This window comes from Podarcis raffonei, chromosome 8 (genome assembly GCF_027172205.1).
Source record: "Podarcis raffonei isolate rPodRaf1 chromosome 8, rPodRaf1.pri, whole genome shotgun sequence".
NCBI lineage: Eukaryota > Metazoa > Chordata > Lepidosauria > Squamata > Lacertidae > Podarcis > Podarcis raffonei.
Window position 1 is genome coordinate 68,459,679 of NC_070609.1, and position 25,839 is coordinate 68,485,517.

Here is a 25,839-nt window from a genome sequence, read left to right on the forward strand (position 1 = left end):
ATCTTATACCCCCAAACTTAATTCACCCCCCCCCAATATTTCAGGAATGAAAATGAATGAAAATTCACCAGTCTTTTAGGGGGCATTTCTTTTAATACAAACCTTTTTTGGTATGCTGTTTGGACTAATACAGTCATACCTCATGTTACGTTTTTTCAGGTTGCATCATGAGGCAACCTGGAAGTAGCAGAAAGGGTTACTTCTGGGTTTCACTGCTTGTGCATGTGCAGTAGCGCTAAATCGAGCTTCGCGCATGCGCACAAGCACCAAATTGCATTGCACACCTGTGCAGATACGGTGCTTCAGGTTGCGGGCTTTTCACGTTGTGAACGGGCCTCCAGAACGGATCCTGTTCGCAACCAGAGGTATCACTGTATGCACATTCTAACAGACAGCTTGCTCTAACATAATGCATCTTCTGTATGTTGTTTTCACTAATGTATGTGTTTTTAAAATGTTGTGAGTCAGATGGAAAATGGGGCCCCTTGTTTTCTGTTGCTCCAGAGGGGAATAATAATGGTGGTAGTAGTAGTAGTAGTAGTAGTAGTAGTAGTAGTAATAATAATTAATTATTATTATTTATTCATACCCCACCCATCTGGCTGGGTTTCCCCAGCCACTCTGGGCGGCTCCCAACAAAAGATTAAAATACATTAAAACACCAGTCATTAAAAACTTCCCTAAACAGGGCCAAACCAATAGACTCAAGAACCAAACAAATAGATTCAAACTACAAGAAAGCTGAATCTGACTAAACATTAGGAAGAACTTTCTGACAGTGGAATGGGTTGCTCCAAAAGGTGGTGGCGGTTTCTTGGGGGAGGTTGGTTCGCCATCTGTCAGTTATTTTCAGTTCTGATTCTTTCATTGTTGGAAGTTGGACCACGCCTGGGGTCCCTCCTAACCCCCTAGACTTCTATGAATCACCATCTCCATTAACTATAGTAAGTCTACTTTGAGTCGGGCTAGTATTGGATACAGCTCTGTGTTTGTGGATGGAGTTCATCCATGCGGTGGGGAGATCTGCTGCCCTGCCGTTTTGTATGGAATTCAGAAACATCGCACTGTTTCTGTTTCCCTTGACTTCCAAGCTGAGCAGAGCATTTCTCTGCCATAGTGGGATCTAGTCCAAAGACTTCTGCTCTGGACATCATCCACTGGAACAGACCCCTTGTCAGAGCGCCAGACAAGATCTGTGGCATTTTAATCGCAATCACGCTGTATGAGCTACACAGTCTTCGGAGCTAATCACTTCACCGTTTTTGGACTGTGGTTCTTAAATTGTCTTAAGCTGGCATCAGACACCAATGGCGCTCTCTCGTATTACATGATCTATGCCCCCGCATTGTTGGAGACAGTGTGGAGTAACAGGCACATTTTTGCCTGGGGTGGGAATGTGGGAAAGTGCAAAAATTTGGAGCTCTTTTCAGAGATAGCATGCAGTACCCATCAGAAGCGAATTGCAGAGCCAGCCCTGGCTCTATTGTCCACAGAAAGTGACTCAAATCCTGTAGTATCACATAAGATTTTTGCATTCCAGCTATTAACCTCTGCAAGATTAGCATCCCGTTAGAAATCCTGAGAGCTAATGCCCTAAGAGATGTGGCTTAGCAACGTATGGGATATAGCTCTCTCGGAACATCTAACTTAACACTGCCATGTAATTCAAGGGGAAACTGAACTTGATTTATTTGATAAAAAATTATATCCCTTTAAAGAGGGAGGCAGGTTTAGAGTGGCTGGGGAAATGCAGCCAGATGGGCGGGTTGTTGTTGTTGTTGTTGTTGTTGTTGTTGTTGTTATTAAATAAGGCAGCCTTGAGAGATTAAGTCATATTCATGAAAGGCATATTTGAAAATATAACATTATACTTTGGGCTTTTTAAATACATAGCTAATTGAATATTTTATGTAATTCTGTTGTACCCCATTGTACCAAAGGCGCTTGTGATTTTTGTCTTTTGCTACTGCTACTACTTCTTCTTCGCAACAATGAAAAAGGTCTTTCTAGTGCAGGGGTAGGCAACCTAAGGCCCGTGGGCCCAATGCGGCCCCATTGCCTTCTCAATCTGGCCCGCAGACGGTTCAGGAATCAGCGTGTTTTTACACGAGTAGAATGTGTGCTTTTATTTAAAATGCATCTCTGGGTTATTTGTGGGGCATAGGAATTAATTCACCACCCCCCCAAAAAAATATAGTCCGGCCCACCACATGGTCTGACCCCACGGCTGAAAAAGGTTTCTGACCCCTGTTCTAGTGGTATGACACAATATGGTAGGGTTGCCATATTTCGAAAAGTACAAATATGGACACAAAAGTTGTTGAGCTTTTTCTGTTCTGCTGCATAGTATAGTGGGCTGGCTGCAGGAGGGTAGTGGCCAATTCGGAAGTGCGAGGTCCCTTCAGGATAGTCACAGCTACACTCCCTTCTAAGATTATGCAATTTCCTTATAATTACACAATAATAATAACTAGGGACACATCACAATGATCAATGCGGCTATCATGCATTGCCTTTCAGCTAGATCTGTGGACATACATAGCAAATGATTTGGAGTGCTCCGAGACCTCCTTTTGCGGTGACTTAAGCTGTGTTGTCCCTGGAAGTTCCATTGCACCTGGTGAAACTTCCACGCCATTTTTTCAAAACGCTTAGCTGTGAGGTGTACAAAAGAGCAACTCCTCGACGCTCTTCCCACACTTTCTCCAGAGCAACCCGAGACCAGGTATCCTGGATGGCTTCCTGCTTGCCCAAATGGAGGCTAGAGAAGCATGTGAGAACGTCTGTAAAAACTAGGTGAAATTTGCATTTCTCGATCTGCCCCACTTTTGCTGTTTTGTCCACCGCCAGCAGGTGTTCCCTGGAAGCTTGTCCAGAAATGATTTTTTGCTCTTGTGCTGAGAATGGCCCCCAATTCATATTCTAGAGTGTCAGTCAATGGTCTCATCGAATCATAGAGCTGAACAGGACCACAAGAGTCCACCCCCAGCAATGCAGGAATCTTTCACCCTCCGTGGGGCTCAAGCCCACAACCCTGAGATTAAGAGTCTCATACTCTACTGACTGACTGAGTTATCATATGGTCATCTGTCTTTTTCTTTTTAAGCTGTCTGCAGTTACGGCATGTGTTTCAATGGAGGCAAGTGTGCGGAAGGCTCCTCTCAGGTCTGCCACTGCCCTGCAGGCTTCCAGGGCCCCAGCTGCCAATATGGTGAGTAGCTGCTTCAAACTGACCCTTGCGCCCATGCATGTCAGTCTTAAGGTGGAACTGCCTCTCCACCTGAGTCGGTACTGGGCTTGGCACACACAGCAGGCTGTTGGGAGTCGACTCCAAAGTGGATGATAACTGTTATGTATTAAAGTTCTCACCCTGGCCACCAGGGGTATTGTGTATATAGTTTTCACTCAGGTCCACGTAAATTAATTTAGGCGGGAAACCCTGGGGTGGTGTTGTTACAATGTTGACAGCCATGCGGAAAGCAGGCTGGCTGAGCTGTTCAGTTCAGTTCAGTTCCAGCTTACTATAAAGAACCACTTGGAGAAATCTCTGTGTCGACTGCTATGTCCACCCACAACTTACTACTAGTGACGAAGGTGGGATTCGAACCCACACGTGCAAAGCACAATGGATTAGCGCTTTGGACCTTGAGGGACTGTCTGCCCAATTTTCCAGTGCCTGAAATAATTTAATATATAGTTGTGTTCATATATGCTTGTACAAATGGCAGTTGCTGGAGGCCAGTATAAACATATCTCTTACATATTTGTCTATCTCCAACCTGGCTTGTGCAACATGCCAAGCCGAACTATATAATCATCTTGGTGCTGACCTGCTGATTTGGAATAATTCTTACTGCTGCTCTTGCTGTGCCACCCTCTCCTTTTTACATCTCAAGTCTTCTAGCGAGGTCTCCCTCTTATGTTTGCACGTGTGCGTGATGTCTGAGCGCCGCCGACTGCAATCCTGTATTTGGAAGCGAGACGCAGTCTCCTCTGCCTTTTTGCCAGTTTCCATTGATTCATAACAGCTGGGGAGAGGGGGCAGTTAGGTCATCATAGCAAGAGAGGTTCTCTCTGGGAAAGACCCCGCTAAGTGCTCCTTACATCCTGTAATTCGGAGAGATCTTCCAGTTGGCACAATACATGTGTCTCTCCCTACCTCCAGCAACAAACTTCAGGGATCACACACACACACCCATGATGCACACACACACACACACAAACCCACAGCTGGATCACACAATTTTCTTTTTAAGTAACCTGACCTTAGGCATGCTTGTTTGGGAACTCGGGGTCAATACATTCAATGGGGCACATTTCTGAGCAGGTATGTTTTATGGCTCAGACAGCATGTTACAAAGGAGGCATGTGAATGCCTCTCTCTCTTTCACCCCCCCGCCCCAGCCAAACAGCTGCACAGTGAGTTGAGGGGTGGGGGGAGAGACTGAGGTGAATCAGGATTTAAGGAAATGGTCTGGAGGGGGGGGAGAGCTTAATTCCCTACATACCACATATCTGCTAACATTTCTCCAATGAAAATATGGGATGTGGGTGGCGCTGTGGGTTAAACCACAGAGCCTAGGGCTTGTTGATCAGAAGGTCGGTGGTTCGAATCCCCACAGCGGGGTGAGATCCCATTGCTCGGTCCCTGCTCCTGCCAACCTAGCAGTTCGAAAGCACGTCAAAGTGCAAGTAGATAAATAGGTACCGCTCCGACGGGAAGGTAAACGGCGTTTCCGTGCGCTGCTCTGGTTCACCAGAAGTGGCTTAGCCATGCTGGCCACGTGACCTGGAAGCTGTACGCCGGCTCCCTCGGGCAATAAAGCACGATGAGTGCCGCAACCCCAGAGTCGGTCACGTCTGGACCTAATGGTCAGGGGTCCCTTTACCTTTAAACAACAACAACAACAACAACGATGACAATATGTTGGTGGCTTCCAACATATATAAAAACATAATACAGTGGTACCTTGGTTCTCAAACAACTTGGAACCCAAACACTGCAAACCTGGAAGCATGTGTTCTGGTTCGCAAACCTTTTTTGGAAGCCAAACATACTCCGTTTTGAGTGTTACACTTCCGATTTGAGTGTCACACTTCCGTTTTGAGTGTTACGCTGAGATCTGTCAGTTTTTGCTATTTATTTTTTTATTTTGTTTTTGCGGCTCTTTTTTGTTGCTTTTGTGACTGTGTGGAACCCAGTTCAGCTACTGATTGATCGCTTGTGTGACTGCAGTACATTGTTTACTGCTTTCATTTTATGGATCAATGGTCTTGTCAGATAGTAAAATTCATGTTAAATTGCTGTTTTAGGGGTTGTTTTTAAAAGTCTGGAACAGATTAATCCATTTTGCATTACTTTCTATGGGAAAGCGTGCCTTGGTTTTGGAACGGTTTGGTTTTGGAACGGACTTCCGGAACGGATTAAGTATGAGAACCAAGTTACCACTGTAAAACATCCTACTGGGACAATGTCAGAGATTGAACCTGGAACCTTCTGTGTGTGGAGGAACTGCTCTGCCACTAAGCTATCTCGCTTCCTCCGATGTTAAGTCTTGCGGGAGTATGCAGAGCGGCGATGGGCCTCAAGAACCTCCATTGCTGAGTGCACACATCCATTTCATGCTTTGGGGAGTCCTGATTACATGAGAATCATGAACTCATCTGGTTAGGTGGGTTTTAGCTGCTGATTCAGCATGCTTTCTCCCTCCTTCCCCTTTCTTTCATGGTACATCTGTTTTCATGAACTGTAATTATCATTACAGGTGACAATATAGAAGCACTATCAAGGCATTTGAAGTCTCTTTCAGATAATCTGTTGAAAGCAGATGCAATTCTCTACACACACACACACACACACACACACACACACATGTGCGCAAGAGAGAGCACAAATATCATGCTGTTGCAAGAGACCTTTTGTTATCTATGGGTGTGGTGTGTTCAGCAGGGCTCATGATCCTCTCCTGAAAAATATATTCCCCCTTTCTCTCTGCATAACTTCCACTGCATGCTCCGTTCCAAACTGAAAGAATATCCCAATTTTTCTATCTTTTCCACTGCACGTTTTTGGAAGTAAATGCCAACTGCATAAGCCTCTGCATCGCAACTCAAAAGGAAGTTCCATTTGCTTCAGTGGGACTTGTTTTCTGGTCAGCGTGGATGGCAGCCTGCCCTAGTTGGGCCCCCTTGAGCTGTCAGTGGACTCCCAACTTTCTTTGAGTCCCAGGCCCAGAAGGGTTGGTGGTCAGGGCTGATGGGAGTTGTAGCCCAAAGCATCTGGGGGCACCGGGTTGGGGAAAGTTGGTGTACTGAGTTGCCCACCAGGAGAGCTCTTTATAATGCACATTTCCTCAGAGATAAATGCCATGCTGTTCTGTGAGATTTATTACTGACTAGTTACTACAACCGTGTATCCCACAAAAGGCAGCGATTGCCTCTGATTTGGATGGCTTCTAGTGAAGAGTGCATAGAGGCTATCAATGACTCCCCTCTCCCCTAAAATAGATTATACTTTCTGCAATAAGGAAAGTGAGGGGAAAACCCATCAGAAAGTGTAGGAAAATAGTTGCTTCACTCAACGTTGTATGATCTACAGGTATAAAAACTCAGAAGGAATGTAAATAAACAGCTGGCCTTCTATAGCTCTCCTTCAGACTTCATTCCAGTGAACGAGGACAAATGCAGGTTGTCATGAGTGCACATCCCAGATCAAGGCTTATGTCCAGTGCTACTCAAGAGTAGACCCAATGAAGTTAATGGACCTAAGCTTGGGACTCATTAATTCCAGGGGGCCGGCTCTGAGTAGAATCTAGTTGGCGGTGACTCCAAATGGCTCCTTGGCAGCAGAGCTGATGCAGAAAGTCTTAGGAACATAAGAAGCCCCGGCTGGATCTAGTCCAGCATCTCACAGGTGCCCCTTATGAGAAACCTCAAGCAAGATACAAGCACAAGAACACTCTCCTCTTCTGCCATTCCCAGCAACTAGTATTCAGAAGCACTCTGACAACGGAGGCAGAGCATAGCCATCATGGTTAAAGGTAAAAGGTAAAGGGACCCCAGACCATTAGTTCCAGTCGTGACCAACTCTGGGGTTGCGGTGCTCATCTCACTTTACTGGCTGAGGGAGCTGGTGTACAGCTTGTGGGTCATGTGGCCAGCATGACTAAGCGACTTCTGGCGAACCAGAGCAGTGCACAGAAATATCGTTTACCTTCCCGCTGGAGCAGTACCTATTTATCTACTTGCACTGGTGTGCTTTCGAACTGCTAGGTGGGCAAGAGCAGGGACTGAGCAATGGGAGCTCACCCCATTGTGGGGATTTGAACTGCTGACCTTCTGATCAGCAAGTCCTAGGCTCTGTGGTTTAACCCACAGCGCCACCCGCATCCCTGCCATCATGGTTTGTTTAGTCGTGTCCGACTCTTCGTGAGCCCATGGACCAGAGCACGCCAGGCACTCCTGTCTTCCACCGCCTCCCGCACTTTGGTCAGGCTCATGTTTGTAGTTTCAAGAACACTGTCCAACCATCTTGTCCTCTGTTGTCCCCTTCTCCTTGTGCCCTCCATCTTTCCTAACATCAGGGTCTTTTCCAGGGAGTCTTCTCTTCTCATGAGGTGGCCAAAGTATTGTAGCCTCAACTTCACGATCTGTCCTTCCAGTGAGCACTCAGGGCTGATTTCCTTCAGAATGGATCGGTTTGATCTTCTTGCAGTCCATGGGACTCTCAAGAGTCTCCTCCAGCACCATAATTTAAAAGCATCAATTCTTCGGCGATCAGCCTTCTTGATGGTCCAGCTCTCACTTCCATACATCACTACTGGGAAAACCATAGCTTTAACTATACGGACCTTTGTTGGCAAGGTGATGTCTCTGCTTTTTAAGATGCTGCCATCATGGTTAGTAACCATCAAAAGCCCTCTCCAGGGATTTGCCTAATCCTCTTTCAAAGCCACCCAAGTTGGTGGTCTTCACTGTCTCCTATGGAAGTGAGTTCCGTAGTTTAACTATGCACTACATGAAGAAGGACTTTTATCTGTCCTGACTCTTTCAGCACTCAACTTTGTTGGATATCCACAGCTTCTAGTGTTATGAGGGTGGGGGTGGGGGACTTTTGTGCATACACTATTTCCATGCCATGCATAATACTATAAACTTAGGGACTCTCAGGGACTCCTTCCTGGGAGTCGCTTTCTAAGAAACTTGTTCACCTTTTCTCTAAACTCAAATGTTCTGAATGCTGCAACCTAGCATAGTTCCTCCACCACCTCGATCTTCCCTTAAGGAAGGACCCTTGGATTTCTAGAGCCAATGTGGTGTAGTGGTTAACATGTCAGACTAGGACCTGGGAGACCAGGGTTCAAATCCCCACTCAGCCATGAAGCTCACTGAGCCAATGCCGCTCAGCTGGACCTACCTCACAGGGTAGTTGTAGGGATTAAATGAGGACAGCCATGTGAGCACCTTGGAGAAAAAGATGGGATACAAACAAATTTCCTACCAAAGAGGGCTACATGCAGGATTTATTTTCCTGTGTGCACACTTTGCCCTTAGGGCTGACGCCAAGATAGTCATTGCCTCCCCTCCTAAATTCTGGTATCAGATGGCGTGCAAAACAGCAGTTTCAGACTGAGCCAAATAGCAATATGCTTTTCTGGCCCTGGCTCTTGTACGTCCCGTTAATGACCTGCCTAAAACTCACAGACAGAAATAACGGATTTCCCTTGCTATTAAAACGGGAGTTACATCGGTCCAGGTGCAGATGGTTCATTCCAGACGATTTTACAGAAGGCTATTTCTCCCCCTCCTATTAAAACCCATGTTCTAGCTCCTTTTAAATACAGTGGTACCTCGGGTTTAGTACTTAATTCGTTCCGGAGGTCCGTTCTTAACCTGAAACTGTTCTTAACCTGAAGGACCACTTTAGCTAATGGGGCCTCCTGCTGCCGCTGCGCCGCCGCTGCACGATTTCTGTTCTCATCCTGAAGCAAAGTTCTTAACCCGAGGTAATATTTCTGGGTTGGTGCAGTCTGTAACCCGAAGCGTCTGTAACCTGAAGCATATGTAACCCGAGGTACCACTGTACTGGTTTTTTCTTTCTGTTTCTTCATTATGTAGCTTAGGAGTGGGGGAAGTGATGGGGAGTGTAATTATAGAGTTGTAGAGTTGGAAGGGACCCCAGAAGTCATCTAATCCAAACCACTGCAATGCAAGAATCTCAACTAAAGGGGCCATAACAGAGGAAGTGGGGGTCTGTCTTTCAGCCCCAAGGCCAGTTCTCTTCTGTGGGTGACATGCCCGCAGTGGGCGGGGCCAGAGGCAAAAGTGGGAGGGGCAGCAAATGCAAATATTTCTTTTGTACAGTAGGCAGGCAGAAGCAGCCATCCATTGATAGCAAGTGCAGAGTCTCTCACCTCTCCAGGTTCTTCTTCCTGAAGAAGCTCCTTTATGAAGGCTCTTGGAGCTGGGAGTGGTCTGCAAGCTTACAAAACCTTACCTTTTTAGTCCAAGGGCCGCAGCCCCTTCTGGGCACACTTTCAGGGGCCGTATGCCAATGGTGGGTGGAGTCTGAGGTCAAAGTGGGTGGAGCAGCAACTGTAAATGTTTACCTTTTGTTATGTACTGAGTTGAATAGGATCCAAAAGGCAGCATTCTGATTGGTCCTAGAACAATAGGATCCAAAAGGCAGCAGTCTGATTGGTCCTAGAACAACAGGATTCAGAATGCAGCAGTCTGATTGGTCCTAGAACAATGCAGCAGTATGATTGGTTGGCAGGAACTACCCAATCATGCTCCAGATAGAAGTGAATCCACAACCTGATTGGCTTACAGTAGAATTCCGGAATTAGCCAATCATGTGCAGCCCATTGTGTAAATAATGTATATAAAGCAGGTACTTTGAGGGGACATTCATTCATTCCTCCTCACCACTATGAGCTGAATAAAGAGCATCAAATCACTTTGCGACTCTGAGTATATTTCACCTTTGTACTGTAGGCTAGTTTCCATGCCTCTATCCAGGCAAGCAAGGATCACGATCAGATCAGGGACACATTCCAGCGTGGCTAAAACACTCAAAGTGCATGTGAAGCAAGAACAGCAAAGAGTGTAGCCTGGGAGAGTTCTGAAGGCCACATTCATATGTGGGCCTGAGGTTCCCCTATTATAAATGCAATATTTTGCAGCAACCTGTTCCATCTGTACCATGCATTTCCTTGCAGCAGGCACAGTTGTGATGTATGCAAGGACTGCATTTTCTCGGCTGCAAAAGGCCCCCCTTTTTGCACTGGGGAAAATTCCACCGTCTTGCAAGAGGGGCCTTCCTTTCCTGCCTTCCCCCCAACATTGATTGGGGAAGCGGGTGGAGGTTGAATTTCTCCAAACAGCTGAGTAATGAGCTTGTGCGGCTCTTGCACCGAGAGAACCATCTGGAGAGGCCCCAAGAACAAGCCGTTTTTCTCCTTCTCGGCGAGGCTGCCAGGTTGAAATTTCCTTCCCCAAATGTATCCCCCCCCCGCTTGCACTCTCCCTCCCCTTGAAACAAAGAGCTCCTTTAGTCGGAGGCCAGCCCTTCTGTTCTGTTTGATGGCGAGGTCCCCGCAGAGCTGTAACAAGCTTATGGGCTTTGCTGCTGGAATTTGGTCCCGAGCGCAGATACATCTTCCTGAATTCCATTCTGTGCTCAAGGTGGCTTTCAGTTGGCTCCGCGGATATCCCCCTGGGCCAAGGGGAGAATGTGGACAGGAAAGCAATCTTCCCATGCGCCTCCCCCCAGGGGTCGGGTGGGGGAGAGATGAAAGCCCTTCTGACTCGCTTGGGGGCTTCCTGGCAAACTAATCTTCATAGCCCTTTGTGTAAAAGAAGACCCGAGCCGCCGCCACACGTGGAGACGTGTGATGCAGCAGATAAGCTACAGATGCTGGGCTCAGCATGGAGATGAGACAGGCAGCCTGACCTGTTTACTTTGCTGGTTGCATCTAGCCAGAGATCATCCTGTGCTGGTTTGCAGGGACTTTGTCCATGGTCACTTGCGGTTCATGGAATCCTAGAATTGTGGAGTTGGAAGGGAACCCGCCCCCCCCCAGGGGCATCTAGTCCAAATCCCTGAAATGCAGAAATCACAGGTAAAGAATCCCTGCTTGGAAGAAGTCCTAGAGAGCGAGCTGGGTTGGTCTGTTGCAGCAAAACCCAACCCGGGATCGTGTGGCACCTTGAAGGCTAACACAATGGCATGTTAGGTTTTTTAGACTTGAGCCCATTCTGCCAGGTGCATGAAATGTTATCCACAAATATAAAGCAGGGCTGGGTGGATCTGACAGTTTTAGTTTCTCTCCATTTGTCGTTCTTCCAATCTTCAATTTGGTTATCCACATTTCTGCATTGATTTGTCCTTTTTTTTAAAAAACCCTGCGTGAAAATTCATCGGTGAATTTTTCTAATATACAGTGGTACCTCGGGTTACAGATGCTTCAGGTTACAGAAGCTTCAGGTTACAGACTCCGCTAACCCAGAAATAGTACCTCGGGTTAAGAACTTTGCTTCAGGATGAGAACAGAAATCGTGCAGCGGCGGCGCAGCGGCAGCAGGAGGCCCCATTAGCTAAAGTGGTGCTTCAGGTTAAGAACAGTTTCAGGTTAAGAACGGACCTCCGGAACGAATTAAGTACTAAACCCGAGGTACCACTGTACACAGGATAAAGCCTTCTCACCTGTGCACATCAAGCAAGCCTCTGTAAAATACTCAGCAGGGCTTCCCCTGCAGATTTTCATAACTGGACAGCTTTGTAACGAAACAGAAGGTCCTTCAAATAGCCTGGCCTCAAGCCTTTTGGGGCTCCAAGAGTTAAAACAAATGTAGCCCAGTTGGATAACATTCAGTAACCAGGGGTGTATTGAAAGATCAAGTGATGGGTTCCTGGTCCTATGGACATGTAAGCAGCCTAGCTGCTGACTTTGCAGTGACTGCAGCTACCAGATGCTCTTTGAGGGTAGCCACACATAGAGTTCCAGATCACCAATGTATTGAGCATATATCCTGATTGGCTGGCACAAAGCTTAGGGAAAAGTTAGATTATGCCCTGACTTTACTGAGCACCAGTTCTTATTGGTTTGCAGGGACATTATATGTCTACGAACATTCATTCTGATTTGCTTGCACAATATTTATGCCCCCAATATTTATTCAGTCCCCCAATTTTCAGAGCATTTTGCCGTCACCTTTCTAACTACAAAAAGTTGATTTCTTTTAAAAAGTGGGTTTCTTGTGCTCGGTTGATGGAGTGCTTGAATCCACTTTAATTGTGCAAGTCTGAATGCTGACAATTTTGAAGTGACCCGGATGTGATGTGGCTGAGACCTTTTATAGATGACCTGTCTGTTGAGTATTCATCCTGATTTGTTGGCAGGGAGGCAAAACGATGTTGCACTTTCCCATTTTCACATCAAGCTCCTTATTTGGAAAAGTCGGTTGGGTTGGGAGAACAAGAGTTTCAAGCCAACTTTAATTGTGCAACCTGAATTTTCTGGGATGTGATTGGAGCCTACCTACAAATAGTAACAGATTATTATTATTGTTATCATTATTAATTACTTTATGCTCCACCTTTTCCCCTGAACCTAAGGCAGCTTACAGATATAATAGGAGCAGCTAAAAACATAGGAAGCAAACAAACAAGCAACCATTAAAAAGAATTAAACATTAATAGAATTCGTATCTAAAATGTATTCAAATGTCACCATCTTTCATCTTTTCATATTTTTACATGTTAAATTTGCAGACAAAAAATTATCATCACCATTGGGTGAAAGGGTGCAGCTTGCACCCTAAGGATTGCAGCCAAGCAAGTTTTATTCAGTGTAGACCCAGTGAAATTAATGGAACCAATTACAGATAGGTAGCCGTGTTGGTCTGCCATAGTCAAAACAAATTTTTTTTCCCTTCCAGTAGCACCTTAAAGACAAACTAAGTTCTTGGTATGAGCTTTCGTGTGCATCTGAAGAAGTGTGCATGCACACGAAAGCTCATACCAAGAACTAACTTAGTTGGTCTTTAAGGTGCTACTTAATGGAACCAAGTTAGTCATGCCCCATTCATTTCAGTAGGCAACAACTCCTGGGTGCAACAGCTGTTAGATACAATCCTGAATGTATTCCTGCAAACATGCTTAATTCTTCCATCACTGGGGAGTCTAGGAGTACCAGAGGGTCAAAGATACACTCTTCAGCTACAAGCATAAGCTTTCACTGGGAGTGCAACCCCTTTCAGAACAGATAGTATCCCAGTTCCTGAGCCAGATTTTCCAATGACCAACAGCATGTGGTGCGCTGAGTGGGGGAGCAAAGCAAGCCTTTAATGTCTGATCCATCTGGCTCCCTGAAGCTTCTGCAGAGAGCTTTGTGTGGAAATAAAGGAGTTGGGGGAAAGTTTCTGGTACTTTGGAGACTGACCTTTCCAAACATAAGAGCATCGACTTTGAACCTTTTTTTGCCAAGGGGAAGAAATCAGTGGAGTATACTCCTGTATTGTTTTTCTTCTCGAAAATACAGACATTTTTTACCTCTGGACCTTGAATTGGGCCACAGCTCCCCCTTGTTGCTCACCCAAGGTGAGATGTTCCGGGTACCAGAGCGCAGCTCATTGGAAGATGTGAAGCAGCAGCCTGGTCTACCATGATGAAAGGTCAGGGCACTTTTTGTGCCCGGACGCGGGTGGTGCTGTGGGTTAAACCACAAAGCCTAGGGTTTGCCGATCAGAAGGTCGGCGGTTTGAATCCCCGCGTCGGGGTGAGCTCCCGTTGCTCGGTCCCTGCTCCTGCCAACCTAGCAGTTTGAAAGCAAGTAGATAAATAGGTACCTCTCCGGCGGGAAGGTAAACGGCATTTCCGTGTGCTGCTCTGGTTCACCAGAAGTGGCTTAGTCATGCTGGCCACATGACCTGGAAGCTGTACGCCGGCTCCCTCGGCCAATAAAGTGAGATGAGTTTTATGGACCTAATGGTCAGGGGTCCCTTTACCTTTACCTTTACATTCTGCATGCATACTTATGCCCTGCCCCAATTTGTGTGAGCAGAGGTTACTTGTCCTCCCATCATCATTCCATGCTTTCCAGTGCCTTTCCCCTCCAACATTTGTAACTGCAAAAATCCTCCCTCCCCCCTCCAAGAGGAACACTTGTTCCAGGGTGATAGAAAGCTTCAATCTGCTTTTAATTGCAAGCCTAAATTTCTGACATGAGCTCACACCCTCTGCAAAATGCAGACGGTCTGGCGGTAACTGAAGTGTGAAAGCTGGCGATCGTATTAGTTTGGTTGGTATGGATCAGAATTCATGAAGTTCAAGTTCCTTAGGCACCCATACTAAAGAAAAACTAGACCTTAGCAGTTCCCTTTTCTTTGAGACAAACGTATCCTCACAATGGATTGTCTGATTCCATAGAATATCTGCCATATTTATTTTTTTCTGAATGAAGAGGTGGAGTGTGTTTGCGTGTGAAAACGAAGCAGGGTACTTATCTCCAGTCTTAGCGCAACAGAAATAGACAAGATCCAAGGAGAAGATAGAAGAAACAACGTCACGTGAATAACTTGCAGCCCTTTGGGACAAAAGTAAGAGAGCTGGGGTAGCTCAGTTGGTAGAGCAGGAGACTCGTAATCTCAGGGTCATGGGTTCAAGTCTCAAGTTGGAGAAAAAGATACCTTGGATTGCAGGGGTTGGACTAGATGACCATTGTGCTCCCTTCCAACTCTACAATTCTATGATTCTAGACACCTTTCTACTTCTCCATACTGGGACAATCTTGAGTCAACCTTAATATCACTGTAAGTGTTCCCCCCACCCCATTAGTTAAAGGTAAAGGGACCCCTGCCCATTAGGCCCAGTCGTGGCCGACTCTGGGGTTGCGGCGCTCATCTCGCTTTACTGGCCGAGGGAGCTGGCGTACAGCTTCCGGGTCATGTGGCCAGCATGACTAAGCCGCTTCTGGCGAACCAGAGCAGCGCACGGAAACACCGTTTACCTTCCCGTCGGAGCAGTACCTATTTACCGTATTTTTTGCTCTATAGGATGCACCGGACCATAGGAGGGGGAGAACAGGAAAAAAAAATTCTCCCCCTCTCTGCTCAGCGCCCCTTCAGCGAAGCGGCAGGAGAAACGGAGCCCCTTCCATTTCTCCTCCCGCTTCGCTGAAGGGGTGCTGCGCAGAGATTGAAAACTGTGCAGTGCCTCTCCAGCGAAGCGAAGCCTGGAGAGCAAGAGGGATTGGTGTGCACCGATCCCTCTCGCTCTCCAGGCTTCAGGCAGCTATCTGCAAGCCTTCGGAGCGCAGTGGGAACTCCCGCTGCGCTCTGAAGGCTTGTTGATAGCTGCCCAAAGCCCCTGGAGCGCAGTGGGAGTTCGCGCTGCGCTCCGAGGGCTTCAGGCGGCTATCTGCAAGCCTTTGGAGCGTAGCAGGAGTTCCCGCTGCGCTCCGGGGGCTTCAGGTGGCTTCAACGAAAGCAACGCGAAGCCTCCGGAGCACGGGGGGAGGCTCTCCCTCTGCGCTTTGGAGGCTTCGTGTTGCTATCGCTGAAGCCAAGGAGCCTGCATTCGCTCCATAGGACGCGCACACATTTCTCTTTAATTTTTGGAGGGGGAAAAGTGCATCCTATAGAGCGAAAAATACGGTATCTACTTGCACTTTTGACGTGCTTTTTAACTGCTAGGTTGGCAGGAGCTGGGACTGAGCAATGGGAGCTCACCCCGTCGCGGGGATTCGAACCGCCGACCTTCTGATCGGCAAGTCCTAGGCTCTGTGGTTTAACCCACAGTGCCACCCGTGTCCCTACCCCATTAGTTACATTGCAGTATTTCTGGTTTTTCCATTATGGTTATTAGCTTCATAGCATATTAGGTGGCGGTGGGGGAGTAAAATTGGCTCATGCCTCCGGTTTTGTTCTTGTTGATTTACCCCTTTGTTCATCCCCCTTTTTTTTTTGTTTGGTGATTTCCCGGTTCTGACAGGTAAAGTGGGGTGGGGGAGCAGGAGGAGAGAGGAAAGCAAGGCTCCGCTTTGCCCTGAGTTATCTGCTTGTCCATCGGCCAAGTACTAGGTATTTAATAGTTGGCAAGCAGATAGCACCAGACACTTTGATGGAGAGGCTGGGAAGGGAAGCAAGCCAACATATTAGAGGAGCTTATTGAGTTGTGCAAGGAAGTTTGGTAAATGCATTTAAAGGGGGGGTGAGTGGAATGCACTCAGGACAAAAGGAGTGTTTGGAGATTCCCTTTTAAAATTTATTTTTACTTTTTAAAATGGGGATTGGGGACTGGGTCCTCCAGATGTTGGTGGACTCCAGCTCCCATCAGCATGGTTGATGGTCAGGGATGATGGGAGATGTAGTTGAGCAACATCTGGAGGACCAAGAGCTCCCAAGCCCCTGATCTAAGGGCAGAGCAAATCTGCCAAGGATTCTTGAGCTGTGGTTCCTGCATTGTATAGGCTTGGACCGGACGGTTCTATGTATTTGGCTGCAGAAGCAAGGAGTGGTGGAAGACCAGAGTTTGTAAGAGCCAGCATGGTGCAATGGTTAGAACGCTGGACTAGATTATGAGAGACCAGGGCTCAGACCCCTACTCAGGCATGAAGCTCACCTTGGGACCAGTCCCTGCCTCTCAGCCAGACCTATCTCTCAGGGTTGTTGTGTGGATACATGGAGAAGCAGGGGAGAGAACTGTTTGGCCTGCCTTGAGTTCCTTAAAGGCAAGGTGGGAAATAAACGTAATAATGCTAGTTAATGATCACAGATTAATGATTCCACTGAACATGTGCAAAAGCATGCAGGGTTAGAGATTTGTAGCGAAGAAGTGATGACAGAGGAAGAGTCTCATTAATCACTTCCTCATCTGGGATCGCATTGTCTCAGAGGATGAGTGCAATTGAAATCAGGTTTTAAATATTTTTTCTGCTGCATACAACAAGCTTTACCTGGAATAGTTTCACCTCTTACAAGAGTTACATATATATATCTCTCACCCATCACCATCATCATCAATTTGTTATGTTAAGAAGAGGAAAGCCAAGAAGCCCTCCAAGTTCTCAGCTCATTAACTTGATTTATACACCTGGAGCTAAAAGTTCAGGCAGCTGAAAAATCTGTTATTTTAGGGTCCTGCTTTTCGTTTGTTGAAGCCAACTGGTCTTGTCTTTTGCTTTCCTCTGGAGCTCTGGTGAGTCATGTTTACAGGGGGAGTGGGAGGTTGAAATCAGCTGGGAGTTGACAAATCCTGTCTGCACCAGGGGTGCTTAGCCCAGCCTTATCAGTCTCAGGATTAGGCAATTGAAGAGGGTAGTCTGGTAGGGTAAATAGGGTGTTGCCCCACCAACCCCAGTTTGCCCTCAGCCAGGCCTGCCTGCCTTCTTCCTTACAACCACTGAGAGGGTGTTCCGTCTGTCACCAGCTCTGGCTCCCCCTACTGTTCGTCTCCCTGCCTTCCACCCTATCAGCCACAATGAGCATCTGTCACCACTGGGATGACCCTGGGGACAGTCGTAGGTGGAGCCCATAGCCTTGGGTCTCCTAATAGTAGCTTGGCTAACCTCTAGCTAGCCACAAGATGTGTTCCCTAACACCACCGCTCTCCCTCTAAGTCCCCTGGCAGGTGTAGAAGCAGTGGGAGAGAGGTGAGATTTCTCTCCTCTGAATTTACAGGAGGGGAGTGGGTGGGAGAGACTCCTGCTGTTTCTTGTCCAAAGCACATAAAAATATCTCTCCCTTCAGCCCTCTGTGTGTGTGCCAGAGGGCTCGAGAAACAAGCAGTGGGGAGAGTATCTTATCTCACTCACACTGAGCTTTGGAGAAGGTGAGAAACAGAGGAGCTGGTGGGCGAACAGGAATCCTGTTGATTCTTCACCTCTCCATTCCAACACACACACTTTGAGTAGATCTACATATTAGATCAGCAAGCATAGGTCACAGGATCATAGAATGGTAGCATTGGAAGGAATCCAAAGGGTCATCTGGTCCAACCTCTATAATTGCAGGAATCACAATGTGGGATCTCCCTCTTTATTCCACCCCCCTTGTACTCTCATATCTGCCAACTAAAGTAAAAAATGCATACCCTTAGAATGAAAGAATTCAGAGCCCAGGAGTTTGTCTCAAGTAGGGATGTAAGCAGATAGCAATTTCCATCCCATCTTGCGTTCTGTGCAACCAGCACTGTTTTTGTTCTGCTACAGTTCAGCTTCTGCTGAAACCTAAATCCTGCTATTCACTGTGGGTGAAACTACTCTGATTATTTCAATAATTGATTCCAATTCATTTCAGTGGAAGGGAAACATCAAAAACAAAAGGGGTTTGGACTAGGTGATCTCAAAGATTCATTCCTTCTTCTGTGATTCCACAGTAAGTTTTGGTGTGATCTCTATGGCTAAACTATGGAACAGACTCTCACAAGTGGCAGTGATGGCACTATGAGATAGGATTAGACAAATTCATGGAGGAGGAGGAGGTTGTTGTGTTGGTATGCTTCTTAACTCTAGTTGTTGGAAACCATAGAAAGGGAGAATGCTGTTGTGCTCAGGTCCTGCTTGTAGACATCCAAGAATGGGCATCTTGTTGGTCACTGTGAGAGTAGACTATTGGACTAGATGGGGCGTGGTGGTTCTTCTGGTCTTTCCTTCCTTCCTTCCTTCCTTCCTTCCTTCCTTCCTTCCTTCCTTCCTTCCTTCCTTCCTTCCTTCCTTCCTGGAACCCTTTTAAATGTAGCCTCTAATTTTCAACAACACCCCTTCCCTGCAGCTCAGAGTGGCTTATGCAACAATTCAAGAAGCCAAGCAATGTTGAGAATGTGCTAATTAGTGATTATGTGTGTTCTGAGAATACCCAACAACACAGCAAGCTTTGGTGGTAAAACTAATGAGGGGCATGGCAGAAAGGGAGGCCCCTTCCCCCCCCCCCGCCCTCCATCCTTCAGATGCTTTGGAAGCTGTGTGCATTCCAGCCACCCCTGCATTCTTCCTTGCAGTTCTTGAACTGTACTTACTCTGCACAACGTCAAGCTGAAACAAGGCTCCTTGATAGCGGCACTTTGTCTGCTTTCGGAGGAGAAGCTTTCGCTGACAAGCAGTGTAAACGGTTGCAACAGCTGGCAGGAGCTACGCAGGCGGGCCCTGGCCTCCAGAAATGTTTGAACATTGTCTGATTTTGCTTGTCAGATGCAGATAATGAATACCCATGTTGAGAAAGCAGGAGCCAAAGCAGGCCTTGATATTTGTTGCATAGAGGTCCAGCTGGAGTTAGGGAAGCACAGATCAGGGCTCCTTGGCCCTGCAGTTGCTGTTGGCATCCATCTGCCTCAAGAGACAATGGAGTGCTCTTCCAGGGGTGAAGTCAAACCTCTACATTAGCAGTACCAAAGTGACCTCCCTGGGGCACAAGCCTGGGTGGTGGGTATGGAGGTCCTGAGCTGCCTAGACAACAAGGCCCCCTCTTGGCCTCGCTGATGTGGTCCAAAGAAAAGTGTATAGTGGCATCTTGGTACTCAAACAGCTTGGCTCCTGAACAAATCAGCTCCTGAATGCCGCAAACGAAGAAGTAAGTGTTCCAGTTTGCGAACATTTTCCGGACTCCGAACGTCTGATGTGGCTTCCACTTGAGTGCTGGAAGCTCCTGCAGCCAATTGGAAGCCACACCTTGCTTTTTGAATGGTTTCAGGAATCGAATGGACTCCTGGAATGGATTAAGTTCGAGAACCAAGGTACCCCTGTACATCAGGCAGATAGCTCAGTTGATTAGAGCGTGGTGCTGGTAATGCCAGGGTTGCAGGTTTGATCCCCATATGGGACAGCTGCATATTCCTGCATTGCAGGGGGTTGGACTAAATGATACTCAGGGTCCCTTCCAGCTTTATGAATCTATGATTCTACATATCAGTCATGCCTGAAACAGGAGTTACCTGCATATATATATATATATATATGTGTGTGTGTGTGTGTGTGTGTGTGTGTGTGTGTGTACAGTCATACCTCGGGTTGAATGTGCTTTGGGATGAGTGTATTCGAGCTGTGCTCCACGGCAACTCGGAAGTAATGGAGCACATTACTTCCGGGTTTCGCTGCTTGCGCATGCACAGACTCTCAAAATGACGTCACGCACATGCTCAGAAGCACCGAAATGTGACCCGCGCATGCACAGACGCACAGACATGGGTTACGTTTGCTTCTAGATGTGAACGGGGCTCCAGAACGGATATCGTTCGCATCTAGAGGTACCACTGTGTGTGTGTGCGTGCGCGCGCGCCTAACTTAGGTTCATGAATTTCAGTTGGTATAGTTTGTGTAAGGCTTAGTTGGATATGACCCTTAGTTTCTACTTGCCTCTCTAAGCAAGACACATTCAGAGTTCGAGGACAGATTCCAATTGGGCAAAACCATGACATGAAATAGGGCTGGTGATGTTTTGGGCCTGGGGAGACTCCTGGAGGCTAGATGGAGAAGGCTGGAGGGCTAAAAGTGAGATTCTGTACCCCTAGAACAGGACTAAAGAAAAGAGCAAATCTTGGCATCGTGGTATCTTGTCTTGCTCCTTGATCATTTTATTTGTTTCTTCCGGGGTCTGTTGACAATATCAGAAACCTCCTCTATGTGTAAACGTTTCCATGCTCCAACTCACTGCTATATGCTTGGCAGATGGGCCTCCTTTTAGGCTGTTTGCAAAACCTGCGCTTACTAAGTCATGCTAATATGGCAGGTATTTGCACGCATTCCAGCGCCAAAGCGCAGAGCCTACCAGCCACCACCGTCTGCTTATCTGGAATGAATATCCATATGTTGCTTGCTGTTAAAGGAGAAATGTGTACCTCTAGCCGTAATCTATGACTTCACTCACTCCTGGGCGTTAGTGAATAAGATTCTGCTGGGGTAAATGAAGTTTCAAGTTGATTCTTCATTGTTGGGTATCAAGATAGAATATGATTATGCATGGCATGGAGGAAATGCGTAGAGAAAAGTTGTCTCCTTCCATAATACCAGAACTTGGGGGCATGCAATGAAGCTGAATTCTGGAAGATTCGGGGCAGGCAAAAGGAAGTACTTCATCACATAGCTCAGAGTTGAAATATTCCCACGAGAGGTGGCTACCAACTTTAAAAGAAGTTTAGACAAATTCATGGAGGGCTAAGACTGTGCTCTACTGTTGGAGGCAGTAGGTGCCTGAATACCAGTTGTTAGAAACCACAGGAGTGGTTAGATTACTGCAACACATTATATGTGGGGCTGCCCTTGATGATGGTTCAGAAACTTCAGCTGGTGCAGGATTCAGCCGTCAGGTTGCTCACCAGGTAAGATGGTTTGAGTCAATAAAGCCAATCCTGGCTCAGCAATGCACGGCTGCTGATTAGTTTCCGGGCCCAATTCAAAGTGCTGGTTTTGACCTATAAAGCCATAAATGGCCCAGGACTGCAATACCTCAGGGACTGCCTCTCCCCAGTGGAACCGACACAGACCCCACAATCATCATCTGAGGCCCTTCTTTGTGTGTCTCCTCCGTGAGAGGTCTGGAGGTCAGTAACATCAGAATGGGCCTTTTCTGTGGTGGCTCCCCATTGTGGAATGCTTTCTCCAGAGAGGCTCGCCTAGCCCCTTCTTTACATATCCTTTTTTTTTTAAAAAAAATAATATTTATTACTTTTAAAAGTTACAAAAAAGTAGAAGAAAAAGAGAAAAAGACAAAAAAGAGAACAGGAAAAAAGGGGGAAAAAAACAAAAAAGAAGAAAAGCAAAAACAATACAATACAATATATAAACAATACAAACCCAACCTAAACCCATTAAACTAGACACATAAACAAAGCAAAACAAAAACAATTTAAAAACATCCCTCCTTTTCCATACTCTGTCCTTCATTCCCTTGTTTCCTCAACTTCCTCACACCTCCCTTTTTGTATCCCACTTCTAGTCCTTGTTTCAGCAAATCCTTTCCATCTTTCTCTATTTTCTATCATATTATAAATAACATATTCTTTAACCTTATTTCCCATTAAGGGTAAATTACTTATATGCACCTAACTTCTTATAGCATTTCTGCTAAATCCATAAAATATCATTCCACCATTTTTCTAACAGTCATTACTTTAACAATATTTCTAAATAAACACTTTAATTTTTCCAGTAATCTTCCACTATCTCCTCTCCCTGGCTTCAGATTCTGCCAGTCCTTTCCGTCAGTTCCATATAGTCCATCAACCTGGTGATCTTATGTCCGAGGCTCTTAAATCTTTTCCAAGTCCCTTCTGCAGGTCGTCTTCATATTCTTTGATGCTCAGGAGCAAATCTCGGGAAAACTCCAACCTAGCAATACTTTTGTTCCTTCTGGACAGTTCAGCCAGATTTCCAAAGTTAAAAGTAAAGTCCATAAAGAGTTTCAGAACGTATTTCAGGATTCCTCCAATTCTAGAGGCCCCCAAAACTTCAGGCTCCTCCAAACCCAAGTCCATGTCCCAAAAGTCAGTCAATCCCTGGATAGAGGGTTATTTCCAACTTTCCTTCTTGAATCCAAGCCGGGATCCAAACCTCAAAATTTGACTTTTGCTAGGTTCAATCATGAAAGACCTCAATTTATAATCCTCAATTTGCTTCTGAGAAATTAAGGATCCCGCTTGTACTACTTTTGGTTTCACATCATCAGCTTTCTCCTTTTCCTCCACCATTTGTCCGACCAAGATATGTTCCTGTGCCAAATCCTGAATTGTTTCTGTATTGGTACTCACTTTTTGACTCAAATTAGTCACTTTCTGTTCCAAGTTGTCAATTTTAAAGATCGTGTCATCTGTCTTTTTATGGAGCTGTTCCAGCGAGTAGTTTATCTTGTATAATACAGTCACAATAGCTTCTCCTATCAACATTTTGAATGGTCCAAGGTCAGTCCCTGGTTCTCAGAATCCTTATCTTGCAGCTGGAGATCTCCCTGTTGCACTCCTGTAACAGTTTCACATGCTCCCTCTAGAGGGAAACAGTCTCCACTTGTATCAATTCTTTCAAGCACGACTCGAGCAAATAACAATAGTTTCAATTTTCGGTTACTTTTCCCTCCATTTTTAAACGCAGAAGAGGACAATGGAAACAGTGCCTTTCTTATTTTAGCTAGCTGTCAAATCCATTCTGTCAATGAACATTCCCCGAACGTCATCTGGCAGCCCTTTTCCAGGTTCAGAGCAGTGGCAATTTGATTTTCACTCTCTCCTGCAGGCACACTAGATCCAAAACTTCCCCCCTCTTCTCCTGCTTCCAAGGGGGGGGGGGTTATATATTTTCGTCCGGTGGAAATTTAATCCTTTGTCAAAAGCTTTCAAAGACTTTAGCTTGTAGCGTCTTTGCTTCAATCTATTTACAAAAGCGGAAGGCGGACTTCCTGTTTAGAACCTTCCCACTTCGGTGCCAAATTAAAGTATTTCAAGATCCAATTTTCCATTCTACTCACGGGTAGTCGTTTAAAATCCAATTGTCCACAGGAAAAAGTCAGCGCTCTCTGGCAACAGCAATGCGGCTTCACTCCGTGAAAGAAGCGGTCGATTCAAAGCACCGCACCGCTCACCCCACGTCGCTCCGGATCCCCAAAACAGGGTTTCCCCGCGAGTAGGGGAGGGCAAAGGGTGTCAGCCGAATCCCAAGTTCACAGGCTTCTCCCGCCTGTGATTTCTATGGGTCTCCGCCTTCACCGTGGTGGTCAGACCCTGTTTTTCACGGAGCAAGTTCCTCCCGATCGGAGGAGCTCCGCCATTGCCGGAGACGCCAACCCGGAAGTCCCTTTACATATCCTTTTCTCCCAGGCCTTTGGCTAATTAAAACGATCCATGACTTTTAAAACCGGGGTGAGGTGAGTTACTGTTTTCATTTGTTACTATGATATATTTTTGTGTTGTTATATTGTAAACTGCCTTGTGATCCTCAGATGAAGGGTGGTATAGAAATAATAATAATAATAATAATAATAATAATAATAATAATAATAATGCTCAGGTTCATTTTATGGGATTCTCAGCAGCATCTGGCTGGCCACTCCCAAGTCCATGTATACAATATTCCTTTCCTGTGACAAGAAGCTGGTGTGATGAGTTTGCAGCCTCCATTATTTCTTGGATGGAATACGATCTGGTGTAGGATAGATTTTCTGCACATTCGGAAGACCGCCAGTAATAATAGTTATAGTTGTCAGCTGCTGCTGAATCTCCCATTGCCATTTCATCTGGCTTCATGCAGGCCAAAGAATTTGATATCCTGACCTCCCCTTTTCAAACCATGGGGAGAAGAAGGGGCCATTTATGAAATCCCAAGCCCCCCACCCTGACACACTCACCCCAGAGGTTTTTGGGGGGGCGAAATTAAAACCTCCCTCTGTTCTCTCTTTAAAAAACTGAATTTTACGGATAAGGACATAGGAAGCTGTCTCATATCAAGTCAGACCAGTGAGTAGTTCATCCAGCTCAGTATTGCTCATACTGACTGAAAGGCTTTCAGGCAGGATTCTCACCCAGCCCTACCTGGAGATGCCAGGAATTGAACCTGGGGCTTTCCGCTTACAAAGCAGATACTCTACTGCTGAGCTAAGTCCCTCCTCCAAACGGGAATGCTGGACGAGATGGGCATTTAGGGTGGAACTTAATCTTCTGGAGGACTCCGAAATCTCAGCATGAGCTTTGTTGGGATCTGGCATGGTTTGGCAGCCCCAGGTGGATGTGGACAATAAGGAGAGATATGTAGCGGGCTGTGTGTGTGTTAAGGTTGTCATCCAGGGTTGGTGGACAAGGGTTCTCCACTTTTGATGCCAAGTATCAGAGATGGACAGGGACACGGGTGGCGCTGTGGGTTAAAACACAGATCCTAGGACTTGCTGATCAGAAGGTTGGCGGTTCGAATCCCCGTAATGGGGTGAGCTCCCGTTGCTCGGTCCCTGCTCCTGCCAACCTAGCAGTTCGAAAGCACATCAAAGTGCAAGTAGACAAATAGGAACCACTCTGGCGGGAAGGTAAACGGCATTTCCATGCGCTACTCTGGTTTGCCAGAAGCGGCTTACTCATGCTTGCCACATGACCCAGAAGCTGTATGCCGGTTCCCTCGGCCAATAAAGCGAGATGAGCGCCGCAACCCCAGAGTTGGCCACAACTGGACCTAATGGTCAGGGGTCCCTTTACCTTTACCTTTTATCAGAGATGGACAAGCTGATCTGCCAGCTCTCTCCATTGCCCTTCATTTAGAGCCCCATTGGGGAGTGCAGAAGACCTCAGCCAGCCTGTGGGGGGCAGGGGCTGAGAAAGAGGCAGTGGCAGCAGAGCCAGAGGGGCAGGATGCAGCCTTGTCACCAAGAGCCAGGTGTCATTTCTGCAGTTGGGATCAGGCACATGTGCCCAGACGAAGTGTGCGTCTTGGCACAACTGGCATTCCCACAAAGCAAGCAAGTCTCTTTCGAAGCTGGGCAGGAAGGGTGCGATAACCATTGGGACATCTTGGTTGCTTCTCTTCAGTCCTGAACTTCTTGCTTCATTTGTATACTTCGGAATTGTGACTTCTGGTTCCCATGTTTGCTGCTGCACCAGTATTGGTTAGTACGCCCAATAAAGATCTCTTTCTTACTCACAAGGAAGAGCCCTGTGGACAGAGGGGGCTGAATTTGGCCCTGGCAGATTTTTGATGTGCAGCAGCCCACCCATCCATGGGTTCAATCCACAAACAACCATGCCTGTATTGTTCTACCTTAAAAACTCTCATTTGCTTCCTTGATCAGACTTTTCAGAATAAGTATGCATAGGCACAAGGACCAGGGCAACAACATCTGTATTTTTGTTCTGATCCCCTCCCCCTGATGTTGCAA

At 46.5% G+C, this 25,839-nt stretch overlaps 1 protein-coding gene across 4 annotated transcripts in view; it reads left to right on the forward strand.

Moving 5' to 3' along the window:
* MEGF6 (multiple EGF like domains 6) overlaps positions 1-25,839 on the forward strand; it is a 210,854-nt gene that overhangs the window by 33,746 nt on the left and 151,269 nt on the right. For 3 of the 4 annotated variants that reach the window (XM_053400632.1, XM_053400636.1, XM_053400635.1), the window contains exon 4: positions 3,107-3,211. The exons of the other annotated variant lie outside the window; for it this stretch is intronic. In XM_053400632.1, coding sequence (XP_053256607.1) covers positions 3,107-3,211 — 105 coding nt within the window. The remainder of the gene's footprint in view (positions 1-3,106; positions 3,212-25,839) is intronic. 4 annotated transcript variants of the gene reach the window in all.